Source organism: Mustela erminea, chromosome 14 (genome assembly GCF_009829155.1).
Source record: "Mustela erminea isolate mMusErm1 chromosome 14, mMusErm1.Pri, whole genome shotgun sequence".
NCBI lineage: Eukaryota > Metazoa > Chordata > Mammalia > Carnivora > Mustelidae > Mustela > Mustela erminea.
The window spans coordinates 37,684,240-37,706,672 of NC_045627.1; the positions used below are offsets into that span (position 1 = coordinate 37,684,240).

The following is a 22,433-nucleotide window of genomic DNA, read 5'->3' on the forward strand; positions in this document are numbered from 1 at the left end:
CAGGTGGGGAGCAAACCTAGAGTGTGATAATGTGGACCGCAGGGCCCCTCAGCCAGGGATGGTTCTTCCGAGTGGCTGCTTCTAGGACCATGGGCCGGAGTGGGGCCCCACAGATTGGCCTCGTTCCTGCGTGCAGTAACGCAAACAGAGGTTGCTAGAAGGCTTCCTGGTGGAGAAATGAGCCCTGTGTCCAGGAGAAGCCAAAGCGAGGCCCAGCTTCTGCGGAGTGGCAGAACAGCCCTGGGAGGGGGAATTTGTGCCCAGCTGGAAAATTGCGGGACGTCTTGTCTTAAATATAATATTAAATCGGCACCTTTAATTAGTACACTTAGAAAAGGTCACTAGCAATTACCTGGGACACAAAGAAGGCGTAAGCGGGCAAGAGCCTGTGAGGAAGCCGAAAAGGACCATTTTGAGCAGCACATAATTGAGGGGAAAATGGATAAAAGTCCAGGAAATTACAGGGTGGGTGACAGCAGCTGATGGCCCCATCCATGTCCTGCCCAGGGCCCCCCTTCTTGGAAGGGCCTGAGCATTGGGCCTGAGAGAGAGAGCCGTTTGGGATATCGGACTGAGTCGTATGACCTTGGCTAGAGGGCCAGTGTGGTCTTTTTCCAGAATCCCATCAACCAGTAGAGAGCTTGGTCCCATATCCATCATCTGGGCTGGGCCCTGACGGTGGTTGGCAGGTGAAGACTTCGCTCCAGGGGGCCTCCACGGACTCGTCGTACTGTGGGCAGGCAGGACCACTCGGGGCCTCAGTTTCCTTATATGGGATCTCCCCAAAGCATTAGGAAGTAGTTCAGGGTTCCTCAAACTGTGCCGCTAAAGCACACCTGAGGGGACAGAAAGGAAACAGGCATCTCTGGAAGTCGGGGAGGCTGGAAGTTCTTTTATAGCTTCAGGTTTGGTCTTGAAAAATAAACTGTTACACTGTGCTCCAAAATATCCCCCTTGATTTCAGTGTAAAGCAATGTTTGCCATCGAACAACAGATGTTGGAAGAGATGCTCTTGGTTTATCTGTGACATCACATACCTCTTCCTTCCTCATCAAAAAGGAGCCCTGCATTAGCAGTCTGGAAATTTGGGTTCTAGCTGCAGACTCTGTCCTCCACCATTGTACTTTGGGCAACTAGTGAAATGCCTTCAGCTTTTCCATCTTTAAAATAGGAGGTTTGAGGAGCGCCTGCGTGGCTCAGTGGTTAAGCATCTGTCTTTGGCTCAGGTCTTGATCCCAGGGTCCTGGGATGGAGCCCCTCATTGGGCTCCCCGCTCCGTGGGAAGCCTGCTTCTCCCTCTCCCACTCCCCCTGCTTGTGTTCCCTCTCTCACTGTCTCTCTCTCTCTCTCTCTCTCTCTCTCTGTTTGTCAAATAAATGGATAAATAAAATCTTTAAAAAATAAAAATAAAAAAAGTAAAAAATAAAATGGGAGGTTTGGGCTCCCCAAAAGGTCTCTGAGGTTGTTCCAACTCTGTCCCGTGATTCTACTCCTCTTCCTCCTGCTTCTCACCTCCTCCCCATCACCTTGGATGCTGCCATATCCTGCTCTGCTGTGTGACCTTTTACCTCTGATCCACAACTTCCTAATCTGTAAAGTGGGTAGAATAATGGCTATGAAACAGAGTTGCTGGGAGGATTTAATGAGAGAACATGGGTGAATGAGCCTAGTACTCTGTCTGGCATGTCTGCAGAGCCCAATGACTGCCCAGTGTCTTCCTTTTCCAAGTGTTAGGCTTCTGGTTAGGGTCATGAAAGGGTCATGTCCACAGAAGTCCTGAATCTTGAGTTCCCATATCAAGTGTTGAAATGTGTAGGGTTGTGGAGACAAACAAGGGCTCTGGACCCAGAGTACTGGGATCTGAATTCCAGCTCTGCCATTTACTAACTGCAGGCCATGGTCAATGACTTAATCACTCTTTGTTACCTTATCTGTTAAATGGGGAGAATGATGGTAAGGATTGAACCAGACAGTACTGGGAAACTTCTTAGTCCAGGGTCAAGAGTGTGGTTAGCACTCAGAAATATCAGCTATCATTGTCACGTTAGAATGGTCCTTTTAAAAGTTCACGTAGTGTTCTTTTCTAGATAATAGTCGCAGAGTTTGGAATCCTTTCTTACTTAGTTTGATCATCAGAGCTATTCAGTAAACACGAGAATCTGTATTTGGGGAAGAAAGAGTGGTATGTTCCATCTTATGGGGTAAACTGAGGCTTTAAAGAAGTGATTTGCCAAGGCCATGATTCTAATTTAACTGCCCCTTTGAGAATCAGACGAAGACTGTAGACCCTTTCTGCAGAAACCGACACCGTGCACTCATGACATTTTGCACGGTTCCCGGAGGTGCAAGGAGCTGAGGCCAAGACAGCCAGCCCATCCAGTTGTCTGGGACCTCCTGGCTTCAGTGTATGTCCCAACCCAGGCCCAGACAACAAGGGGGTGGGTCACCCTGCCTGAAGCCTACCCAGGGAGGGCTGTGATCCCTGGGAGTTGGTGCCCTGCACTAGGGCTTCTTACAGCTGTAAGCCAGGCACCTCGGGGCCCTCTGGCCAGACTGTATTTCCTGGGGAACAGGGACACCTCAGTCCTCTTCCTGTGAACAGAGACCACACCCTGCACCCGGTTCTGGCCTCGATTTCCTGGAGCCTGGACCCCATCTTCCTAACCTCTGTGTACTCCAGCACTTAGCACAAGGCCAGCACCCACTCACTATTGGGTAAATGCCAAGAACTGTAATATGTTGTGAATTACAAAGCGTGCTTCCATTTGCAAAAGGCAGAAACCCAACTCAACACTCAGGCCAAAGGAAAAAACACAGGTGAGAAGAGGTGGATTTCTTAGCTCATACAGCTGAGAAGTCCAGAGGTTGGAGCTGAACTTCAGGCATGGCTGGCCACACACCCTCAAACCTTCAGCAGTCTCTCTCCGTACACTGTTTGGCTCTATTTTCCTCCTGTTGGCCTCATTCTCAGGCTGACCCTTCCTGGGTGGTGCCAGAGAGAGTTGCCTGCAGGGCCAAGTTAGCAACCCCAGTGGAAGGAGGGCCCCTCTTTCCCAGTCCCAGGGTTGGCTTTGACTGGCTTGTTTGGGACCCGTGCTCATCCCTGCACCAATCGCTGTGACCAGGGAGACAGAGTGCTCTGATTGGCTCAGGCTGAGTTATGTGCCCATCCTGGGGCAGAAGAATGGAAGGAGCCTGCCCTCATCTGAGCCACTTGGAGGAGGGAGTCTCCACATTAAAATCAGAAAAAAAGGGGTGCCTGGGTGGCTCAGTAGGTTAAAGCCTCTGCCTTTGGCTCAGGTCATGATCTCAGGGTCCTGGGATCGAGTCCCATGTTGGACTCTCTGCTCAGCAGGGAGCCTGCTTCCCCCGCTCTCTCTGCCTGCCTCTCTGCCTACTTGTGATCACTCTCTCTGTCAAATAAATAAAAATCTTTAAAAAAAAAATAAAATAAAATCAGAAAAAAAGGGGGGGACAGGCCCAGGTCACAGCTGTCCACTAGCCACCTAAACCATGGTGAGCCACAGTTGTCTGTGACAGGCACATATACACGCTGTAACAAGTGTCCAGGGTGGGGGCAGGGAGTCTGGGTCGGGGCCCGGAGAGGCACAGTGACCTGCCAGCAGTTTGGGGGGGTGACAGGTCCCCACTGGGATTCAGCCACCTGAGCAAGGTGCTGGGGAGTAGACCCGCCTTCCATAGCTGCCCTCTGACCTCTCCCTTGACTATTCTAGGTTCCTCTGTGACCCAATTGTTGGCCCGAGACATGGACAACGACCCCCTCGTGTTTGGTGTATCTGGGGAGGAGGCCTCCCGTTTCTTTGCCGTGGAGCCTGACACAGGTGTGGTGTGGCTGCGGCAGGCGCTGGACAGAGAGGTATGACCTGGCTGTGCACGTGCCCCAGTTCTTTCTGGGAGGGGGGCGACGCAGAGGCAGACCCTGGTGGAGGCTGGCTCATCACCTTTTAGGTGAGGCCCCGTCCTGACCCCGAAGTAGCATCTTCCTGATTTAATGGTGTCCCTCTTCCAGGGCCAGTGCTGACATGTGGACTTGGAGTTGGAATGGGGTGGTCGGGGTATCTCCAAACAAGGGACAACCCTCGATGGTCAAGAAGGACAGTGACCCAGGTGGCTCCGTGGTATAGACAGTCTACCCCCATGCACAATGTTCCACTAAAGGACATTCCTGGAGACACAGGAACCGGTGACAAGGCAGGCCTTAGCAAATTAAGGTAGGAGTTTGAAAACCCCTGCCTTTGTTGTCTCCTTACATTTGAAGAAATGGCCACAGAGGCGTCTAGTGACTTGGTCAAGATCATACAGTAATGGAGAGGCCGAGCCCAGGTTAGAGCCGGGGCCCAGGACTCAGGATATCTTCGTGCCTCTGTCTAACTCTGCCTTCTCCCTCCCTCCCTTCTCTTTCAGACCAAGTCTGAGTTCACAGTGGAGTTCTCCGTCAGCGACCACCAAGGGGTGAGTGTCCCCTGAGGTCCCTGCCGCCCTGGGAGGCAGGAGCCCAGGCCCTTGGGCAGAAAAAGGCCAGGGGCCCATGCCAACACTAAATCCCCGCCCCCTTCTCTCTCCAGGTGATCACACGGAAGGTGAACATACAGGTCGGGGACGTGAATGACAACGCACCCACGTTTCATAACCAGCCCTACAGCGTCCGCATCCCTGAGGTAGGAAACCCTGAGCTCACGCTTGAGGAACATGGTGAGGCTGCTGCTCCAGGGCCACCTGGGAGCGGGCTGAAGCTGGGGAAAGGGCGGCTCCGGCTCTGCTTCTCCTGCCTGCACCACAGCCCAGGCAGCAGCTCTGGGCAGGTTGGTGACCGTGCCGACGCCTCCGTGGATCGGGGCCCGCCCGCTGCTCGAGGAGAGTGGGTTGGCGGTAGCCTCAGGCGCGATTGAAGGCCTGCCTGGCATGAGCCCCACAACTCCAGCTGGAGGCGGGACAGGACAGGAGTTGGGAGGAGCAGGTGTCATGGCCTCTTTCCTTCTGTGCACAGCCAGTGTGGGCCACAGGCACATGGGATGGCAGGCCCAACCTCAGACTTTCCAGCAGTGCCCAGAATGGGTCCCCCCCACCCCACCTGCCCTAGGACTCAGAAAGCAGGTGGCTTCAGGAAGGGACTTTATTTCCCTAGCCTTATGCTTGTCCCACGTCTCCCTGGCCCCTCTGCTCCTTTGGGTCGTCTGTGTACTCTGAGTGTGTTTGCATGAGTGCATACGTGTAAAACCAAGCCATCGCTGGTAATTGAGAAGTACAAATTATTGCATTACAAATGGTTCATTAATAAGCTGGCTGCTGGCTCCCAAGGGTACCAGGGTTCTCATGGCTTACTGTCCCTTTCCCAGTGACTGATGGCCGTCTTCGGGGCTGGCAGTTAGCCATTCAAAGACCTTGAAGGTGGTGGGTAAAGAGCTTCTGCTGGGTGTCCCTCAGGCCTGCCCTCAGGGCTCTGGGCTGAGCGGCAGCCTTGAAGGGTTGGCCTGGGGAGGACAGGAGAGGGAATCCACTGGGGAGAAGCAGGTCAGCACTGGCGTTTGAGTTCCAGTTCCTTTATATGTCATTGGATCAGGAGACTGGAAGGGTCTTTACAAAATAATCTGTTCAGTTTGTAGATGAGAAAACTGAGGCTCAGTATGGGATTTATCCAAGGTCACATAGCTTTGACTCTGTCTCTGACACCCAGGGCAGCCTCAGATTCCCTCCAAGATGACGAGACCTTGCCTCATGCTCCCCTCCCCCTCCCGCGCCACTCCTGTTCCTGGCCCTCCTCACTCAGCTATGAGCCAGTGGTCCTGTGGTTGTGCCAGATGGAAGAAAGCGAGGACAAGTGTGGGGGTAGGAACACACCAGAGGCTCCCGCGCCCTTCCCCTGATGGGGCAGGGTGTAAGGAAGGAGAGCCCTCGGTCCCAAGCATGGGGATGCAGTGCCCTGAGCGGTGGCCAGTGTGTCCGGTACTGCAGCTTGGCGCTGGCCCTCTCATTTGGAAGTCTCCCTAATTTAATTAAGGGTCTCTACGTGCCAGCCTGCACTCTGGGCCCAGGCTCAGAAACCAAGGGCACGGCTCAGAGTTAATGAGCCTTGGGCCCATTGCTCAGCTGCCATCCTGGCAGGCATGGCTGTCCTCTGTCTTCGCTCACAGGGGGCAGCAGGCAGCAGCAATGGCAAGGGGACGAGAGGTCACATCCCTCCTCCCCAGCCTTTGGGCCGGGGCCAGCCTTTATCCTTGCTACCTTTGCCAAGAGATATGACCTCCAACGCTACCCTGTTGGAATCCCCTGGGATTCTCCGAAGGCCTCTGCCTCCAAGGAGAGAGCCTCTTCAGTCAGTCATCTATTTAACAAATATTTATTGAGTGTCTGCTGTGGGCTTGGCGCTGTGCCAGGCTCTTGCTGCATGGAGACCTGGAAGGCCAAAAGAACGCCAAAGACAGAAGCTGGAACTAGCGGTGTTGGACCCTAGGTCCAGCCCTTGCTCTGCTTCCAGACCGCTGAGTCCATTTGGGCATGTCACTTACCCTCTCTGGGCCATAGGCCTCCTTATCTAAGAAAAACAGAGGACAGACAGGATAAAGTAGCCACCTGCCGCCCATCTGATGGGGAGACAGTGGGCCAGCTACAAGGACACACAGTTCTTGGAGGACAGCCTATGTGGTTTACTTGCTCATCTGTAAACATCCCCAGGTCACCTCCTTGACATGATACGTGATGCCCTACTTAGGGCTGCTCTGTGTGGCTGGTGGGGTATAGTGTCAGCTGGATGAAGGCCGTGGGCCACTCCTGACCCGAGGTGGCTTGGCACTGACCAGCCCTGGCCTGGTGTGGTCACCTGAGCTAGAACTTAGCTGCCTGGCTCAGGCCCCAGCTGAGGTACCTGCGAAAGGCCTGCTGGCCCCTGGCCCAGAATTGAGTCTGGGCTCTCCTGCTGGCCTTGAGGTCACCCTGGCAACCCCAGGCCCTGGCCCTTAAGAAGCATGATGTATGACAGAGGCCCTACAGAAATAAATAGGGTAAGAATGCAAACCAGAGAAAGAGAAGAGGGCCCTGGAGACCCTGAGAGTTTGCCAGAGTGACCAGAGAAATCTCAGCAGGCTTCCCGGAGGAGGTGGCTTTCCAGGTGAAGCTTGCCAAGGTGAGCGGTGGAGCTCTTGTAGGTCAAGACCCCTGGGGTTTAGTCCTGGCAGTGCCAGCTACTGGCTGGGTGAGACGCTAGGCCTATCACTGCGCCTGCTGGCTTTGTTTCCAACAGCTGTTAAACTGGGGAGTTGGAGCAGTTCCTTCTAGGGCTGATAGCCAGTGGTCTGAGGATGAATCCCAGCAGGAGAAGCTCCTACTTCTTCAGTCCTTCATTATTCCTGGCTTGCAGAGAAGATCCCATGGCTGTTTCCATCCACTGAGCTCCCTTTCCGGTCGTCCCAGGCCCCTGCCACCTCTCCCTTACCTTCTCAGCATCCACTGTCCCCCGCCCTACAGGCCCTGACAATTTGGGGGTCTGTTGTACCCAGAGCCCAAGGATGGGTGGGAAGAGCAAGCTTATAGGGAGACAAATTCTGGGTTTACATAACAAAAAACTTTCTAATATTGAAACCTAGTGCACAGTCTAACCCCCTACCCTTCCAGGGATGTACGGAGTTCCCCAGCCCTGGAGTGATGCAGGCTAAAGCCAGAGAACCACATGTTTCAGAAGCCATTCAGAACTGAGTATCAGAGAAGGGACGGATCAGAAGGTCCCAAACACACCCCATCAGAATTTCCATCAGAACTAGTAAGGATGCAGATTCTTACTCTCCTCCAACTCTGAATCCATGGTTTGGAAAGAGCCAGCCCAGGAAGCTGCATTTTTAACAGTGACAGCAAGCCCTGGAGACCTGGCCCATGGGGACCATGTCCTTGGGCCCAGAGTGGGAGTGGGTGGGAGGTTCTGCCTCTTTCTCCAAGAGAAGTTCGCTGACCCCCTGCCCCACAGTCCTACCCCTCCCCCCAGCCCAGACCCCCCTGCCTGGCCCCGCCCCTCCTCCTGAGAAGCCAGGCAGGTGTGTTTGGGTTTCTGTGCTCCTGGTTTCCCTCCTGCCCAGCCCTCTCCCCTCACTAAGCTGTTCTACATGTAATTATCCATTTTATCAGGGTGAAAGGCCCTGCAATTCACTTGTCGAAGCCCTAACGAGGCAGCGTGGCTGCTTTCAAGTCCGTAAAGAAAAGGGAAATCCTGCTAGAATTGGCAACTTAATTCACCAAGCCAGCCTCGACAGACCTCATTAAGTCCCCGTGTATTCATTTCAGGCTAATGGCTGTCATGCTGACTGCTGTTTGATTTGCTGTAATAGACTTTTATGGCGTTCCAATTTGCTCAAACGTGTTTGCCTGTGTCTGTGCCCAGCAGTACCGCTCCACTACCTCCGTTCGGGTTGTGTGTCCGCCTCGCTGACCTTCAGCGCTGCCCTGTCCCCTGTGTCCTCCTGGGGCCACCGCCCACCCACAGCCCTCCAGATCCACCGCGGGGAGGTAACCCTGGGGCTGGGGTGTTCAAGGCTGGAAGATGGGTGTGAGGTTAGAAGTCGGACGGTGCCAGGTGGTTCCTTGGGTCAGGGAGTCAAGGAGGGACTTCTGTAATCACAGGGATGGCTGTGTCCTTGAAGTTTTGACAAGTCCAGCCAACTTAGCTGGACAGTTAAGGCTGTTATCCACCTGGCCTCAACCTACCTTTCTTGCCTTCCCTACTGGCTTCCTCTGCATGGATCGTCCTGTCAGCCCAGGGGCCGATCCAGGGCTTGTGAGCTTGTGTCTGCCCCTCTTTTCTCTTGCTCCAGCACACGCACATCGTGCTCTTCTAACTGGTCCTGGGCTGTTTTCTTTCCGCTCTCAGCCTGACTCAGTCCTGCCTGGCCTTCAGAGCTCAGAGCTGACCCACTGTGCCCTGATCCACTTCCACATTTGCGGAACAGCTATGAAGCAAGGCCCGGGGTTCTGAGCTGACGGGGACATGTCGGGGAGAGCGAAAGGACTCTCCCATTTGCCAGCTGTGCAACTCGTGACCTAACCTCTCTGGATCTCAGTTTTCTTATCTATGAGCTAAGCTGCACTGTTTGCCTCCCGGGGTCATCGTGAGAGATAGAATAGCGCAGATGGGTAAGACCCTTTGCCCTGTTCGTGGCTCATAGCATCCTCAGTAAAATGCTGGTGACTAAGACCAAGGTCTGGTCTTCAGGGGAGATAATTTTACACAGCGTAAGACAGGTTAGAGGATGTCTGATGACATCTAAATGTATCAGATGCCATGATAGCTTACAGTGTGCAAAGCAGGAGGGAAGCACTGTGGAAGGAATGGCCCGGTCTCTATGCAGGGGCTGTTTCTTTGGGACCTCACAGGATGTGTAAAAGTTTGGTAGTCACAGAAGGAGATGATGGTGTCTCCGAATATTGTATAGTCTCTGCCCTTTAGCTTCTTTTCATATAGTGGAATTTCCAAAAGTGGGAAGTAAACTCTAACCCCTGACCAGGGACCCTGTTGAAGAGGGCCAGTGGCTGTTGGGGTGTGTGTGTCCCTCACCGGTACCCAGTGTTCCCTTGTGGAAATAGAGCTGGGCTACAAGTAGGCTCCCTGGGACCCTGCCCAGGTCACTGTGACAGACAGCTCAGGTCCCACATAGATCTTTGTCACTCGTGGCTTCGGGTGACCAGCTGTGGCGGGGGGTGGGGGGCTGGTAGAAGAGAAGGGTGGACTAGAATGAGAAAGCAGGGGCTTGAGTGCCCACTGCCCTAGATGGGGGCACAGTCCAAGCCAGGGTCCCCCCGAGGCCACCCCATCTCTCCATGTCACTTAGCAAGGACAGATGGAAGTCCCTCCTCCCTGGAGCTCCTTACTAGAGACAGGAAAGCAGGGAGAAGGAGACTCCTGCTGAGCATGTGTCCGTGAAACAGAGTAATTCAGTTTTGTGATAATAATACGTTGACATCGTTGTTACTGCTGAGTTTCCTCTGCGCCCAAGGCTGTGCTTGCGGCGCATGTGGGAGCTCCCTGAGCACTCACGCCCCCTCACAGGCTAGCCACGTCGTTAGCCCCATGCCACGCGTGTGGACGTGGAAAGAGAGAAGCTTTGTGACTTGCCCAGAGCTCCTCAAGGATGGAGCCAGAATGAGGAGACAGGTCTGGTTCTGCCTGCAAAATGGAAATAATCATGCCTGCTTTGCAAAACTATTATGAGGATTCAAGTAAATGGGACCGTGTTTGGGAAGGGTTTCGCACGGGGGCCGGCGTAAGCTAGGGTCAGACACACGGCCAAGGCTGTGATTGGTGGTGCATTCATCTCCCCTGCCAGCCTGAGCAGGGCCTGTGTGCCCTCCGTACCCAGCCCAGGCCCCAGCCCATGGACGAGAACTTCCCAAATGGGCAGAAGCCCGCTGCTCCCTCTGCCTCTTGGACAGTTGAGAGGACAGTAGGAGTCTTCGCACAAAGGGCTCTGCCCTCACCAGCTTTCTTCCCCAGGCGAGGGGTCCATTAGGACTCACAGTATCCGGTCCCAGGGTGAGAGAAGCCAGGCCTGGTGCTGGGGTGCAGAACGTGCCCACCCCTCCCGGGATACCACAGAGCTCACTGCTGGAGCTCTCTAGTGCCCTCTATTGCCTGCCAGCTCTGGAATCTCAGCCGTGCCCTTCTCAGCCATGCTCTGGGCACACAGAGAGCCAGGGGGGGTGGCCAGACAAGGCCCCGAGCATGCAGAGGTGGGCATGACCAGACTGACTAGCACCCACTGGGGACAACAGCAGCACCCCCAGCTGCCCTCCTCACGGCGTGCCCATCAGACGCTGAATGATTTATAAACTGCATCCTCAGGTAGCAAGAGGTGGGGGGTCGGGGGGCTCCCACTGGCTTGTGCCTTCCATTCTCCCCTGAGATGTCAGCTCTGCTTATGACAGTGTCCTCTTCCATGCCAGTCCCTTGACAGGCCATATTAATTTATACCTGGCGGCCGTGGTGCCCGGCAGCCCCCTCTGCATCTCTAACCACCCACCTATTGATCTGGGAGAAGGAGACCAATAAATCATCTCGGGGGCTCTGGAGCCTGCTGACCAGAGCCACAGTGGCTTCCCCTAGCCAGGCAGCAGCCCCAAGCTGTGCCATGTCTCTGGACCTGCAGTGAGCACCCTGAGGGGCTCACACCTCTTCTGGTCCCCCAGCATCTGCACAATGACAGGGACCTCCTCTCTGGCCGTGGACAGGTGCCACAGCCTACGGCAGCCAGGACAGCAAGCTTCGGGCTTGTAGCAGTGAAATGACGTGTGACCATGGGCAAAGCAGCAGGGCTGCCTGTTTCTACATAGTCCTGAGGTGGGACGCATGTGTGCATCGTGATATGGTGAGCATGTACTTATTGGAGTAATATCCTCCTGTCTCTGTCCGAGGATTTTCCCTGTCTTTCGTCTGTCCTCACTACAACTCTGTAAGTTAGGGGAGAATTTTTCTTCCCATTTCAGAGATGAAAGAAACTGAGGCCAAGAGAAGTTTCATGACTTCTGCGAGTCCCCTGGCATCAAGCTAGAGCCATTCAGCTAGAGCCATAGTCTTGCTTTTGTTACCTTCAGCATCTTCACGTGTGTCTTTTGTAACTTTGTAGCTTTGCCATGGCCTGCTTATAACTTGCGGAATTCGCAAAGATGAGGCCCTGATCAAGCCAGGCTGCGGGCAGACGAGGGGGAGCTCGGGGCCTCATGCACAGGCTTAACCCTGTCCCCGGCTAAGGGCTGTCACATGTGCCCCATACACAGGCTGTAGCAGTCCAGCGGGGAAGCTTGGCTCAGAGCCCACTGCCCACTCTATAGAGTGAGGACCACCTTTGGAGGTCAGGACCCCGCCACGGTTGGTCGTAGTGACACTCCTTTCCAGTAACCTGCAGGATTAGGGTGCCCCTGCCTCTGAGATTTGCATACGACATTGTTCTGTGAGACATGGAAAACCCATCCTTACAGGTGAAAGCCAGACTGCCTACCCAGGTCCCCACGACCTCCATGGCACACCCTCCTTCCATGCCCCCTGGGGCACGGCCAGGGCTGTGAGCTCCCTCCACCACTCTCCGCACAAGGAAGGAGGGCAGCATGGGAGCAGGGGACAGAAGAAGCCCAGATGTAATTAAAATTACTATTTTGTTTTAATGTCCGTTACACCAGTTTCCTTGCCGATTCTGGCTGGGAGTCTTCGGGGGCTGCTGTCATTCTGTGGCTGGGGCTGCAGGACCGTCTGAGGTGAACACGAGGCAGGGGCCCAGGTGCAGAGCCCAGCCTACAGGCAGTAGGGATTTGCTGGCACATGCCGGGACACCTCTTATTGTGCCCCCACCCTTCAAATAAAGACCCTCTAGATGGAAGGAGACAGAAGCTGGATGCAAGAAGATGCTCCTGCCGCATGGCTGGCCTGACAGCCCCACGAGCCCGGAGTCCATCTGTCGCCTTCATACCCTTTCTCTAAATGGTCTCCTCTCCCCTGTGGTGGAGCCTGTTGCTGGAGGGGTCAGGTCTCCTGCCTGCACCCTTTTACCTCCAGGCAGTGGTGTCTTCTCAGACCCTGGGTGGGCAGCTGGCTGGGGACACTGATGGTCAGAAGGACTTGTGCTCCATCAGTGACATGGGGACCCTGAGCCCTACTGTGGTTATGTGCACACAGATTCTGACTCCACCCGGGGAGGCCACAAGCAAGGCGCTGGGTCTTTCAGAGCCTCAGTGTCTCCTTCTGTAAAATGGGAGTGCACTGGGGTTGTGTGAAAGTTCAAGGGGAGCCCATGCATGAAGCCCCACACTCCTGGGGTAGATGATGGGTATTCCCATTGTTAGCAAGAATTACAAAGAAACATGTGGAAAACACAAAAAGGAAACACGACAATGAGAAAAAAAAAAAAAAAAAAAAAAGGAAGCAGTCACCAAGAAATAACTGGTAATGGCCTGAGAATCTTCCAAATAGGTTCCTTGGACCCAGCACTGGAGGGACTATCAAGGTGACTTAACCTAAGCACACATTCTGTAGAGATCACCAAAGCCAGACAGAGGCAGAGATTTCCCCAGGGACCCCCCCGGAAGTCAGTGGCAAACCACGGAAGAGCTAAGGTGACCGGGGAAGATTCTCAGGGACATGGTCTCTAAAACCCACGGGCCTGAGCCATCCCGCCACCAGAGGGGCAGTGCTATTCTCCCAGATGGACACTGATGTCCAGAGCCGGGCTGGGGAGAGGGGAGGATCTCTGCCCCCCAGGCTCCTACAGCCCCCACAAGTTCAAGAGCGGTGTCCTGGCTCGCTGCTTTCCAACATAGTGCTTGGGGCCTTGCGAGCATGTTGGCTGACCGCCAGCATGCCGCTGCTGTTTCTCCTGTTCTGGGGACTCTGGAATTTTGTCTCAGCCCCATGATTTACCCAAACAAGTTGGAGTATTGTTAGACAGCTTGGGGACAGGCCTGGCAGCCGTCTTGACAACAAGCCCCACCCCCACCTTACACCCGAGGCTGGTGTGGATATGTTTGTGGGCTGCCTGACCCACCTTGTTTTCTACCAGGAGTGGGGAAAATAAGAGAAAGTGAGCAGGCGCTTGGTTGATGGAATTATTATAATTTCTCTGATTCCTTAGCAGCCTTTAATTACTTTGCAACTTTGTGGCACTGGCTAGAAGCTGGGAGGGGCTGGGCTCTCCTTCTTCATAATAACCTTAAGTGGAGACCTCCTGTCCGTCTATGGAAAAGCCAGCTCCTCTCTCCAGATGCAATAATACAGCCGAGAGATTTCACCCAGGGCATAATCACTAGGTACAATGTAATCTTCCCCGCTCACTGTCTTCATCACCAATTGGCCGGCCCACTTCGCAGGCGTGGGGGACTGCCAGCCACAAAGAACCATTGAATGTCCGGTCGCGTCCTTGTCCAGGCGGGTCACGGGCTCAGGACGTTTCCTCTCCAAGTCCTGCCTCTGAGAAGGCCTTTTCCCACAGGCACCCCCGCCCCATCTCCCTGTCTTAGCCCAACCACGCCTCCTGCCATTCCCAACACAAACCCTACATGTTAGAAATCCATTGCACTTGCGTGAGGTCTGAGCTCAGGGCTTTCCTCTGCTTCCTGTGCTAGAGCTTTACTGTGGGTGGCCACTTTCCTGCTGCCTTGCCCTTGCTCATGCCTGGCCATGCCCTCCCCCACGATGCTCTTACTCGTGCCCCCCTGCACCTTCTTCCTCTGTTTAGCCAAATCCTTTTCTTCCTTCCTTCCTTGGAATAATAAAGTGGGGCTGGGGGATTGGTACTGTGTCCCCATTTCACAGACAGGCAAGCTGAGTGTTAGCGAAGTCAGACTTGCCTGGTTATCCCCTCTGGAAGTAGCTGGCTAGGATCTGACCCCAGGCCCTTCACCTAGTCTTCTCTCTGCTAGGCTTGAAGGCACAGGCTTCTTTTACCCCTTGCCCTTGGAGCTGCTCCGTATACCCACCCCATGCTGCCTCTTGCAACCGCACTCCCAGACACCTTCTGCCTCCCCTGACCCTGGCCTGGCCTTTCCTACCTGGGGTGGTCCCAGAACCACACTGTGCGCAGAAGAGGTGAACCAGATACAGGTCTGGTTGCTGAGCCTCCCTGGGGCTGGCCCAACCAGAAGCAGCTCCTCCTGTCTTGGTCACCTGTCTGTACAGCTCAGCAAGTTAGAGGGGTGAGCCCTACCCTGGAGGGGGCAGGAACTCCACCACCTGCAGCTAGGAGACTTGCATGAGGAAACCCCACCCCTTCCAGGGCTGAATTTGCCCCTCTGTTAAATGAGAGTGGTAATTCTGGGTTTGTCCATGTCCTCGTGGGAATCAGGGACAGGACAGACAGGAAAACCTTGAGCTTAAAGCCTCATGCAAGTGGGACAGATTAACTCCTGGAGTATTTTTTCTAATGCCTCCTTTCCTACCAGCTTTATGAGTTTTCTTTTTTCTTTCTTTTTTTTTTTTGAGTCTGTGTATTTCTTAAGCATACATACGGAGAAACGAACAGCTGTAAGTGTTCAGCTTTGTGAATGGTCACAAAGTGAACATATTGTGTGACCACACCTGCATCAAGAAACAGAAACTCTCCAGCACCTAGAAGCCCCTTGTGATTCCCAGCCCCTACCCCTATGGGTAACCACTATGTTGACTTCTGTCCCCAAGGAATATGTTTGTCTGTATTCATCTTACTGAACGCAGTCTGGTGTTTCTCACTACCCAAGCTATGGATCAGGCAGCTTCCTGTAGGAGGTCACTCCCCACAGTGGTCAGGATCAGTGCTAAGGTTCAAGGTTCAAGTCCTGCACTCACCACTTCCATTTGTGAGTCGCTGGGAACATCGAGATCTCTGCTAAAATGGGTGTGGCACGGGTAGGGCTGCCTCGGTACCACTGTCCCCGTCCCAGTGTTCTCCTGCAGGGGGCTGTGATGGTGCGTGCCTGGGGCTCAGCCAGCGACCTGTACCTGAGAGCCTGGTGGGACCCTCCCCTGCAGGCATCACCTTTAGGCAGCCTCAGCCGGGGCAGACTCTTCTCTGCCATGGATATTTCTGGTGCTTGTGGAGCTGTCCAGCGGCTGGGACAAGAGGATGGAGGTGGAGGGGTGGTGCGGGAAGGGAGTTATGGGGAACTAAATGCAGTGAACAAAACCTGGGCTGAGAGGAAGGAGGCAGAAACACAGCAGGAAGGTCCCTTTCCCCACGGAGGTGCCCTTCGGATTGATAAGAAGGTCTGATCATCCTCCTGTTAGAGCAGGAGAAATGAGCCCAGGCGGGTTAAATGACTTGCCCAAGGTCACACAGCTGATTCCAGATTTTGTCCTCATTATGCTCCCCCAAAGCAAGTTCAAACGCCTTTTAGCCCCAGCGCATCCCCTCGGGGCTTGGGGTTTAGCGTCAGCGGCTGCCCTCTTCAGTGGTGCTGGCCTTGAGTCTGGAGGAGGTGGAGGGAGGGGGCTGTTTGGTTCGGAGGGGGATTCTTCTGTAGTGACCTTTATTGTGTTCTAGCACCTTCAGCGTCCCGCAAAGCTGTGGCTTATATCAGCAACCCAATCTGAGGTCTGTGCAAAAAAAAAAAAAAAAAAAAAAAAAAAAAAAAAAAATCTTTAAAGGCTTCTTAGCAGCTTGAAGTGATTGTTTTTTCTTTCCCTTACCTAGTCAGGGGTTGGGGCAGGGCCAGGGCAATGGGAGAAGAATAATGAATTCTCCTAAAGCTCTGTCTTCCTCCCCACGTCCCCAGACCATCAGATCCCTCAAATTCAGGGGGCTCTAAACCTTTAAAAAAATCCCCCCGTCACAACCCAAAAGATGAGGGTGGAGGGAAATGCAGCAGCAGCTATTGGGGCGGAAAGCCCTAAATGGTGTGGAAGTAATGTCTAAAGTGTGCTGGCGATTACAGACATTTCCACGGAGCCACGCTCAGGCTGCATGGGTCGGTGCCAGCAGCCGTGGGGAAATAAATAAATAAAAAGTGAGCCGGCGTTAGAGAGCCCGTTAACTGTTGCCGTGCGGAAGGGAGGGAGGCGACAGGTTACTGGGGAGGGTGGAAGGAAGGTAGCCAGGCTCATTCATTCATTTCCTCCATCCATCTATTCATTCCACTGTACTGAGCTCCTGAGAAGTGCCAGGAACGTTGCTAAAACCTTTCCGTGGTCAGTGGCCAGAGTCTCTCAGGCTGGTGGGGTCTGATCCCAGACCCCTCATGCCAGCCTCCCCTTGACTTTCTGATTTCCTGCACCTCCACCTTCTTTCCAGTCACTGAGAGACTGGGCCACAGGGCCTTTGCACGGCAGTACCTCCCTTACTTCATGAGCTCCCATGTCCCCTGAGATCTTCAATCCCAGATTGATCCCTTTTCCCAGTAAAGAACAGATGCTCGTGTTCTGGGTCTTCAGGGCACCATAGCTATGACCTTGGGATGTAATGGCTCACTTATTTTCAGGACTGTTTAATCACTCTTGGTCTCCCAGAGGAGACGGTGGGCTCTGTGAGAGCAGAGGCCTGTGACTATTTCCCCATCACTGGACCTTCAGGACCTCATTCCTAGTGGGGACTTAGTAGAGATTTGTTGCACGATGCAACATTTGTTGCATGATGCCTTCTGGGAGCTTCTCTTCCTTCCTCTCCTCTGCAGCCCCTATCCTTTCAGTGAGAAATTCCACAGACCAGCCGGTGGTGTGCCCTGCTCCCATGGCCCACTGCGGAGGGCAGCTCAGAAGTGCTGGCAAGTTCCCCACCAAGGCCTTGGGTCTCGCCAGACTTCTGAGACAGCCAGTGGGACAGGGCGAAGGCACTGCACGCAGGGATATTGGAGGACGGGGTGTGGCTGAAGGGGCTGGGGTATGGTAGGCAAAGGAATAGCCCCAAAGAAAGGAAAGCCCCGCATGGTAATCCTCGGAGCCCGTGACTGTTCCCTCACGTGACAGAGGGACCCTGCAGGTGTGATGATGGACTTTCAGGAGGAGATATCCTGGCTTTGCTGGGGCCGCAACGTCATCACAGGGGTCCTCATGAGGGGGCGGTGGGAGAGTCAGGAGGAGAAGCGGCAGTAGAAGCAGAAGTCAGAGAGAGAGGCTGGAAGGTTTTATGCCGCTGGTCTGACCATGGAAAGAGGGGCCCCTGAGACAAGGAACAGGAATGGCCTCAAGAATCTGGAAAAGGCACAGAAACAGATTCTCCCCTAGAGCCTCCAGAAGGGGTGCAGGCCACTAACCCCTTGCTGTGGGTCCTGTAAGACCCATTTTGGATTCTGGCCCCTAGAACTGTAAGATGATAAGGGGGCAGGGATTCGTTAGGGCGCCTGGAGGAGGCTGATGCAGGGTGCTTTGGAGACAGAGCAGTGGGAACATGCACTCTCCAGCGCACCCTAAGCACCCAAACTCTAGTTCATAGTTCCTTTGGGGCGCTTCAGGCAGGAGGACAGATGTCCCCGGAGGTGGGCTCTCTAGAGGTAGGGGTGAGGCCAGTGGTCATTGGAGATGACCCCTGAGGGCCAACCATAGGGGAAGGGCACCTGGGGCTGGGGCGTGGAGAGGGCAAATGGCTGGGAAGGGGCCCTGCAGAAACCGGGAGGGGTTAGGTAGGAGTCCATGTGTTGGTGTGGAGAGGGAGAGCTTTTTTTTTTTTTTTTTTTTTTATTTATCTGAGAAAGAGAGAGAGCATGAGCAGGGGGAGGGACAGAAAGAGACAGAATCCTGAGGCAGACTCCCCAGTGAGCGCAGAGCCCGGCACAGGGCACACATGGGGCTCCATCTCACACCCTGAGCCAGAATCAAGATTCAGATGCTTCACTGACTGAGCCACCCGGTACCCCAGGAGGGAAGCTTTTAGATGACTAAAGAGAACAGGGCTGGAAGGGGCTGCATCTCAGAGCTGGCAACCAGGCTGCTGGGCCCTGGGGAGCCCTCCCGTTGCAGAGAGGTGGGCTTAGCGGCACCGGGGTTCTGGCGAAGCCCCTGGAAAGCTTGGCCTCTGGGCACCAACCAGCCCAGAGACCAGGGAGAGAGAGGAGTCTCTGCTTGGCTTGCTTCCCAATTGGTAATGGTGCTAGAGTGCTGATCCCACACCCCTGACCCCACCTGCATTCATTCATCAGACACTGGGTGCCTGCTGGATGCCAAGCACGGGCTGGGTGCTTGGGACACAGGGGAATGCGCCGTGGTGCCCGGTCCCCCTCGGGAGGTCCTGGCTGGGCCCTGCTCACCCACAGTGACAGGCACTCTTCAAAACGGGATGGAAGGCCTGTGTTTGAGGACATGGGCAGCCACCGCTGGAAGCCTGGCTCTCTCTGGGTTGCTGAGCGGGTAGGGCAGTGCCATCCACCCATCCCATCTTTGGAGCTATAGGAAACCTGGGTTGTGCCTCTCACCTGCCCAGTCCCGGCTCCCAAGCCCCTTGTGGCAGGCGGCGTATGTGTGAACGTGTCAAGTGCGGCTCCCTCCAGGCAGCAGAGTTGGACAAACGTGCTCTACATGAGCTTGGCGAATTGGTTCTCTCTGCTCTGTCCCAGCCGTCTGCCACCCTGCTCTGCAGCAGCCTGGGTTTCCCGGCAGGTCGCTCTCAGTATGGGCTGGGGAGGGTGGGAGCAGAGACTGCCTTTGGTCTGAGACAAGCAGAGAGACCCCCACTCCGTCTCTGGGCCTCCATCTGCTTCCTTATATTTGGGGTGGGTGGGAACCCCACAAGATAGAACAGGTCCTTCAGAAGGGTTCAAGGGCATTACGGAGGAAGGGGCCTCCTAGAAGGCCTGGCAAGGGCCAGTGTCCACACCTTCCTCTGATCACCTACTGCAGCCTCCTTTATACCACTTTTCCGACACGCAGGTCCTCCTGGTGCCAAGTTCCAGGGCTTGTGATCTGATTACAGATAGGGTCTATATCTTACAGTTCCTTGAAACCATGAGCTCCAGGGGTACTGGGCACACGGAAAGCACCAGGAACGGCCATAATGACAGTAAGAAGAGTGTGCAGGCACTCTCGTGTGCACCTTTTATAGCCGATCAGAGGTATAGGTATGAAGATTATTCCCAGATGGAAGGTGGGGAACCTGGGACACAGAGAGGTTAAGTCCGTCATAGAGCTGGGTTGTGAGCCCGGGCAGCACCGCCTTCCAGCGCCCCCATATGCTGTTGCCCCTCTGTTGACAGTGAGTCTACAGGGTCCCATCTTGCACATCGAGTGAATGTGAGCCCTCCTGGGGTCTCCATACATCCTCTGTCCCCCGGATGGTGCCCAATGCCATGTCCAACATGGGCTGGAGAGGGTGACAGCGCAGACACTACGCCCAGTCCTAGAGAGCCGGACTGGGGCGTGTTCCTGGAGAGATAACCTCCCACCCTGCACCACGGCAAGCATGCAGGCACACACCTCAGGCATGCCGTCCACCGTACCTCCTGTCCCATGTGTCTTCCTCATGGGTCGGCGCCCCAGAGTGCTAAATCTTGGGCAAATCGGCCACAGCCAGTGGGAGGCCAGGAGGACAGAAGGAGGGGATGTGGCCATCAAAGCCATTAGCAATGAGCTGGCCAGGCGAACAAAAACACGGCTGATTGGGGCCAAGCAGACCAGCTTCCTCTGGGCCCTGTTCTGTAGCCCTCTGAGATGGGACGGGGGATGGGGCACATACGTGGAAAATGTGTGCTCCCTGGGAATCACTGACAGGCATGACTCATGGTGTGGATGCTTGGTTATGCCTCCCCATGAGAACAATTCGCAGATGGAAATAGTCACTTCACATGTAGAGAGAAGAGATAAGCGGGTTTCTGCCTAGAGGCTTTGGACTGGAGCAGACCTCGTCCCCCGCCACCCTCCTGGGACAACAGTGTGCCTTTTTTTTTTTTTTTTTTTCAGATTGTATTTATTTATTTAGAGATACAGGGCATGAGTAGGGGAAAGGGCAGAGGGAGAGGAAGAAAGAAAAGCTCAAGCAGACTGAAAGCCCAGAGCCCAACATGAGGCTCGATCTCACAGCCCTGGGATCCTGGCCTGAGTGGAGATCAAGAGTCAGATGCTCGAGGGGCGACTGGGTGGCTCAGTGGTTAAAGCCTTTGCCTTCGGCTCAGGTCATGATCCCAGGGTCCTGGGATTGAGCCCCACATTGGGCTCTCCGCTCAGCGGGAAGCCTGCTTCTCTTTCTCTCTGCCTGCCTCTCTGCCTACTTGTGATCTCTGGTTGTCAAATAAATAAATAAATCTCTGGTTGTCAAATAAATAAATAAAATCTTTAAAAAAAAAAAGAGTCAGACGTTCGACTGCCAGAGCCACCCAGGCGCCCCAACAGCAGTATATCTTAAAGAAACGCTGTACCGGGATTCTTCCATATGTCCTTGGTCCTCCCCTTTTATCTCCCTGGGTCTCAGTTTACCCACCTGCCCAGTGGGGTTAATCACCTTGTCTCTGGCTAACTCACTGGCTAGTCAAGGCTCTTGTAGGAACAGACAGCCAAGGGTGGGATGGCATGAAAACCATGGCATGGGCTCCCCAGGTCATGGCCCTGCTGAATGGTGCCCTCGGGCCATTTTGTAAAGATGGGGTTTGTGGAGCATTCCTGCCCCTGGCCAGTGCTCTGACACAGAGAACCATCATAGAACATGTCCCTCCATGGTGCCTTTCTGGGCTTCAAGGTTCCTTCCCTCAGGTCAAGGGCCACCCAGTCCCAGCAGCTGATGAGCAGAGGTGGGTGGGGGTATGTTTGGAAACAGAGGCCTGGGACACAAAGCACCCTGTCTGCGCAGCCATGCCTTGGGACAGGTCCTTCCCCGGAGTCTCACCTGGAGGGCTTGCAGCCAGGCAGGCCTGTCCCTTCTGCACGGATGGCCTTGCAGCCGGCCTGCAGCAGACACGGCTTTTTTGTTTTTGGTTAAAAAGCCTCATTGGAGCGTTATGATATTGGAATGTGAAGGGTAATTGAGCTGAAAGCTATTCTCTTCCTGTGACCGGCACGATAGGAGTGATTGAGGCACCCAGGCCCGCACACCAGCCTGGGAATCCTGATGAAAGGGCTGTGCGGGGATGGGGGTGAAAGAGGTACGCAGCCAGGTCCCCCGAATCTCTGCTCCTCTCCCCGGAGGCCTGAGCCTGCCCCACTGAGTGCTCCCCTGAGACACTGAGCTGCCAGGCTAGGCCTCCCCCGGCCTGGAGGAGATGGCCAAGGCCTCGGCATGCTGGGCACAGGCAGAGGGTCTCCAGTGACAGGTGCACGAGGAGAGGGCTGGGCATCAGACTGAAACTGGCAGAAGAACCCATTTCCTGCAGCCCTCTCCTGCCCCCACTGGGACTCCTGTCCAGCCCCTAGTTTGCAGAGGAATCTCTATACCTTCTGCCTCTCTCTCCCCCTCCACGGGCTACCCTACATCTTCCCAGGTTTGGACAATCCCAGGGTTTTCGAAGCCCCTTCGATGCACATAGGAATCACCTGAGACTCTGCTTAAAATGCGGATCCTGATGCAGTACGTCTGGCATAGTGCCTGAGTCTCTATTTCTACCGTGCTCCCATGGGATGCCAACGTTGCTGGTCCTCCCACCTGGCTTTAAGGAGTAGGATTCTAGGAAGAGATTAGGGCATGGGTCCAGCAAGAATTCTCCAGATTCTCAGTGCAGGGCCCGGCTATGAGGAGACACTGAGGGGGAAACAGTCAGTTCGCCAAGCAGGGCTGCCCCCTATGGTGGTGTAGTCAGAGCGCTGAGCAAGAGGGGGAGGGCTAGTGAACTCCAGCCCAACTCAGCCTAAATGTTAGTCTTTTTTTTTTTTTTTAAGATTATTTATTTATTTGTTTGCTTATTTATTTATTTATTGGGGCGCGTTGAAAGGAGCAGAAGGAGAGGGACACGCAGACTCCTCACTAAGCATGGAGTCCCACGCAGGGCTCGATCTCATGCCCTGGGGTCATGACCTGAGCTGAAATCAAGAGTCAGATGCTTAACCCACTGAGCCATCCAGGCACCCC

The 22,433-nt window shown here is 54.5% G+C and overlaps 1 protein-coding gene across 4 annotated transcripts in view; it reads left to right on the forward strand.

Moving 5' to 3' along the window:
* Positions 1-22,433, forward strand: part of CDH23 (cadherin related 23) — a 397,771-nt gene that overhangs the window by 108,651 nt on the left and 266,687 nt on the right. For all 4 annotated transcript variants that reach the window (XM_032312921.1, XM_032312916.1, XM_032312926.1 and 1 more), the window contains exons 4-6: positions 3,735-3,877; positions 4,426-4,473; positions 4,587-4,679. In XM_032312921.1, coding sequence (XP_032168812.1) covers positions 3,735-3,877; positions 4,426-4,473; positions 4,587-4,679 — 284 coding nt within the window. The remainder of the gene's footprint in view (positions 1-3,734; positions 3,878-4,425; positions 4,474-4,586; positions 4,680-22,433) is intronic.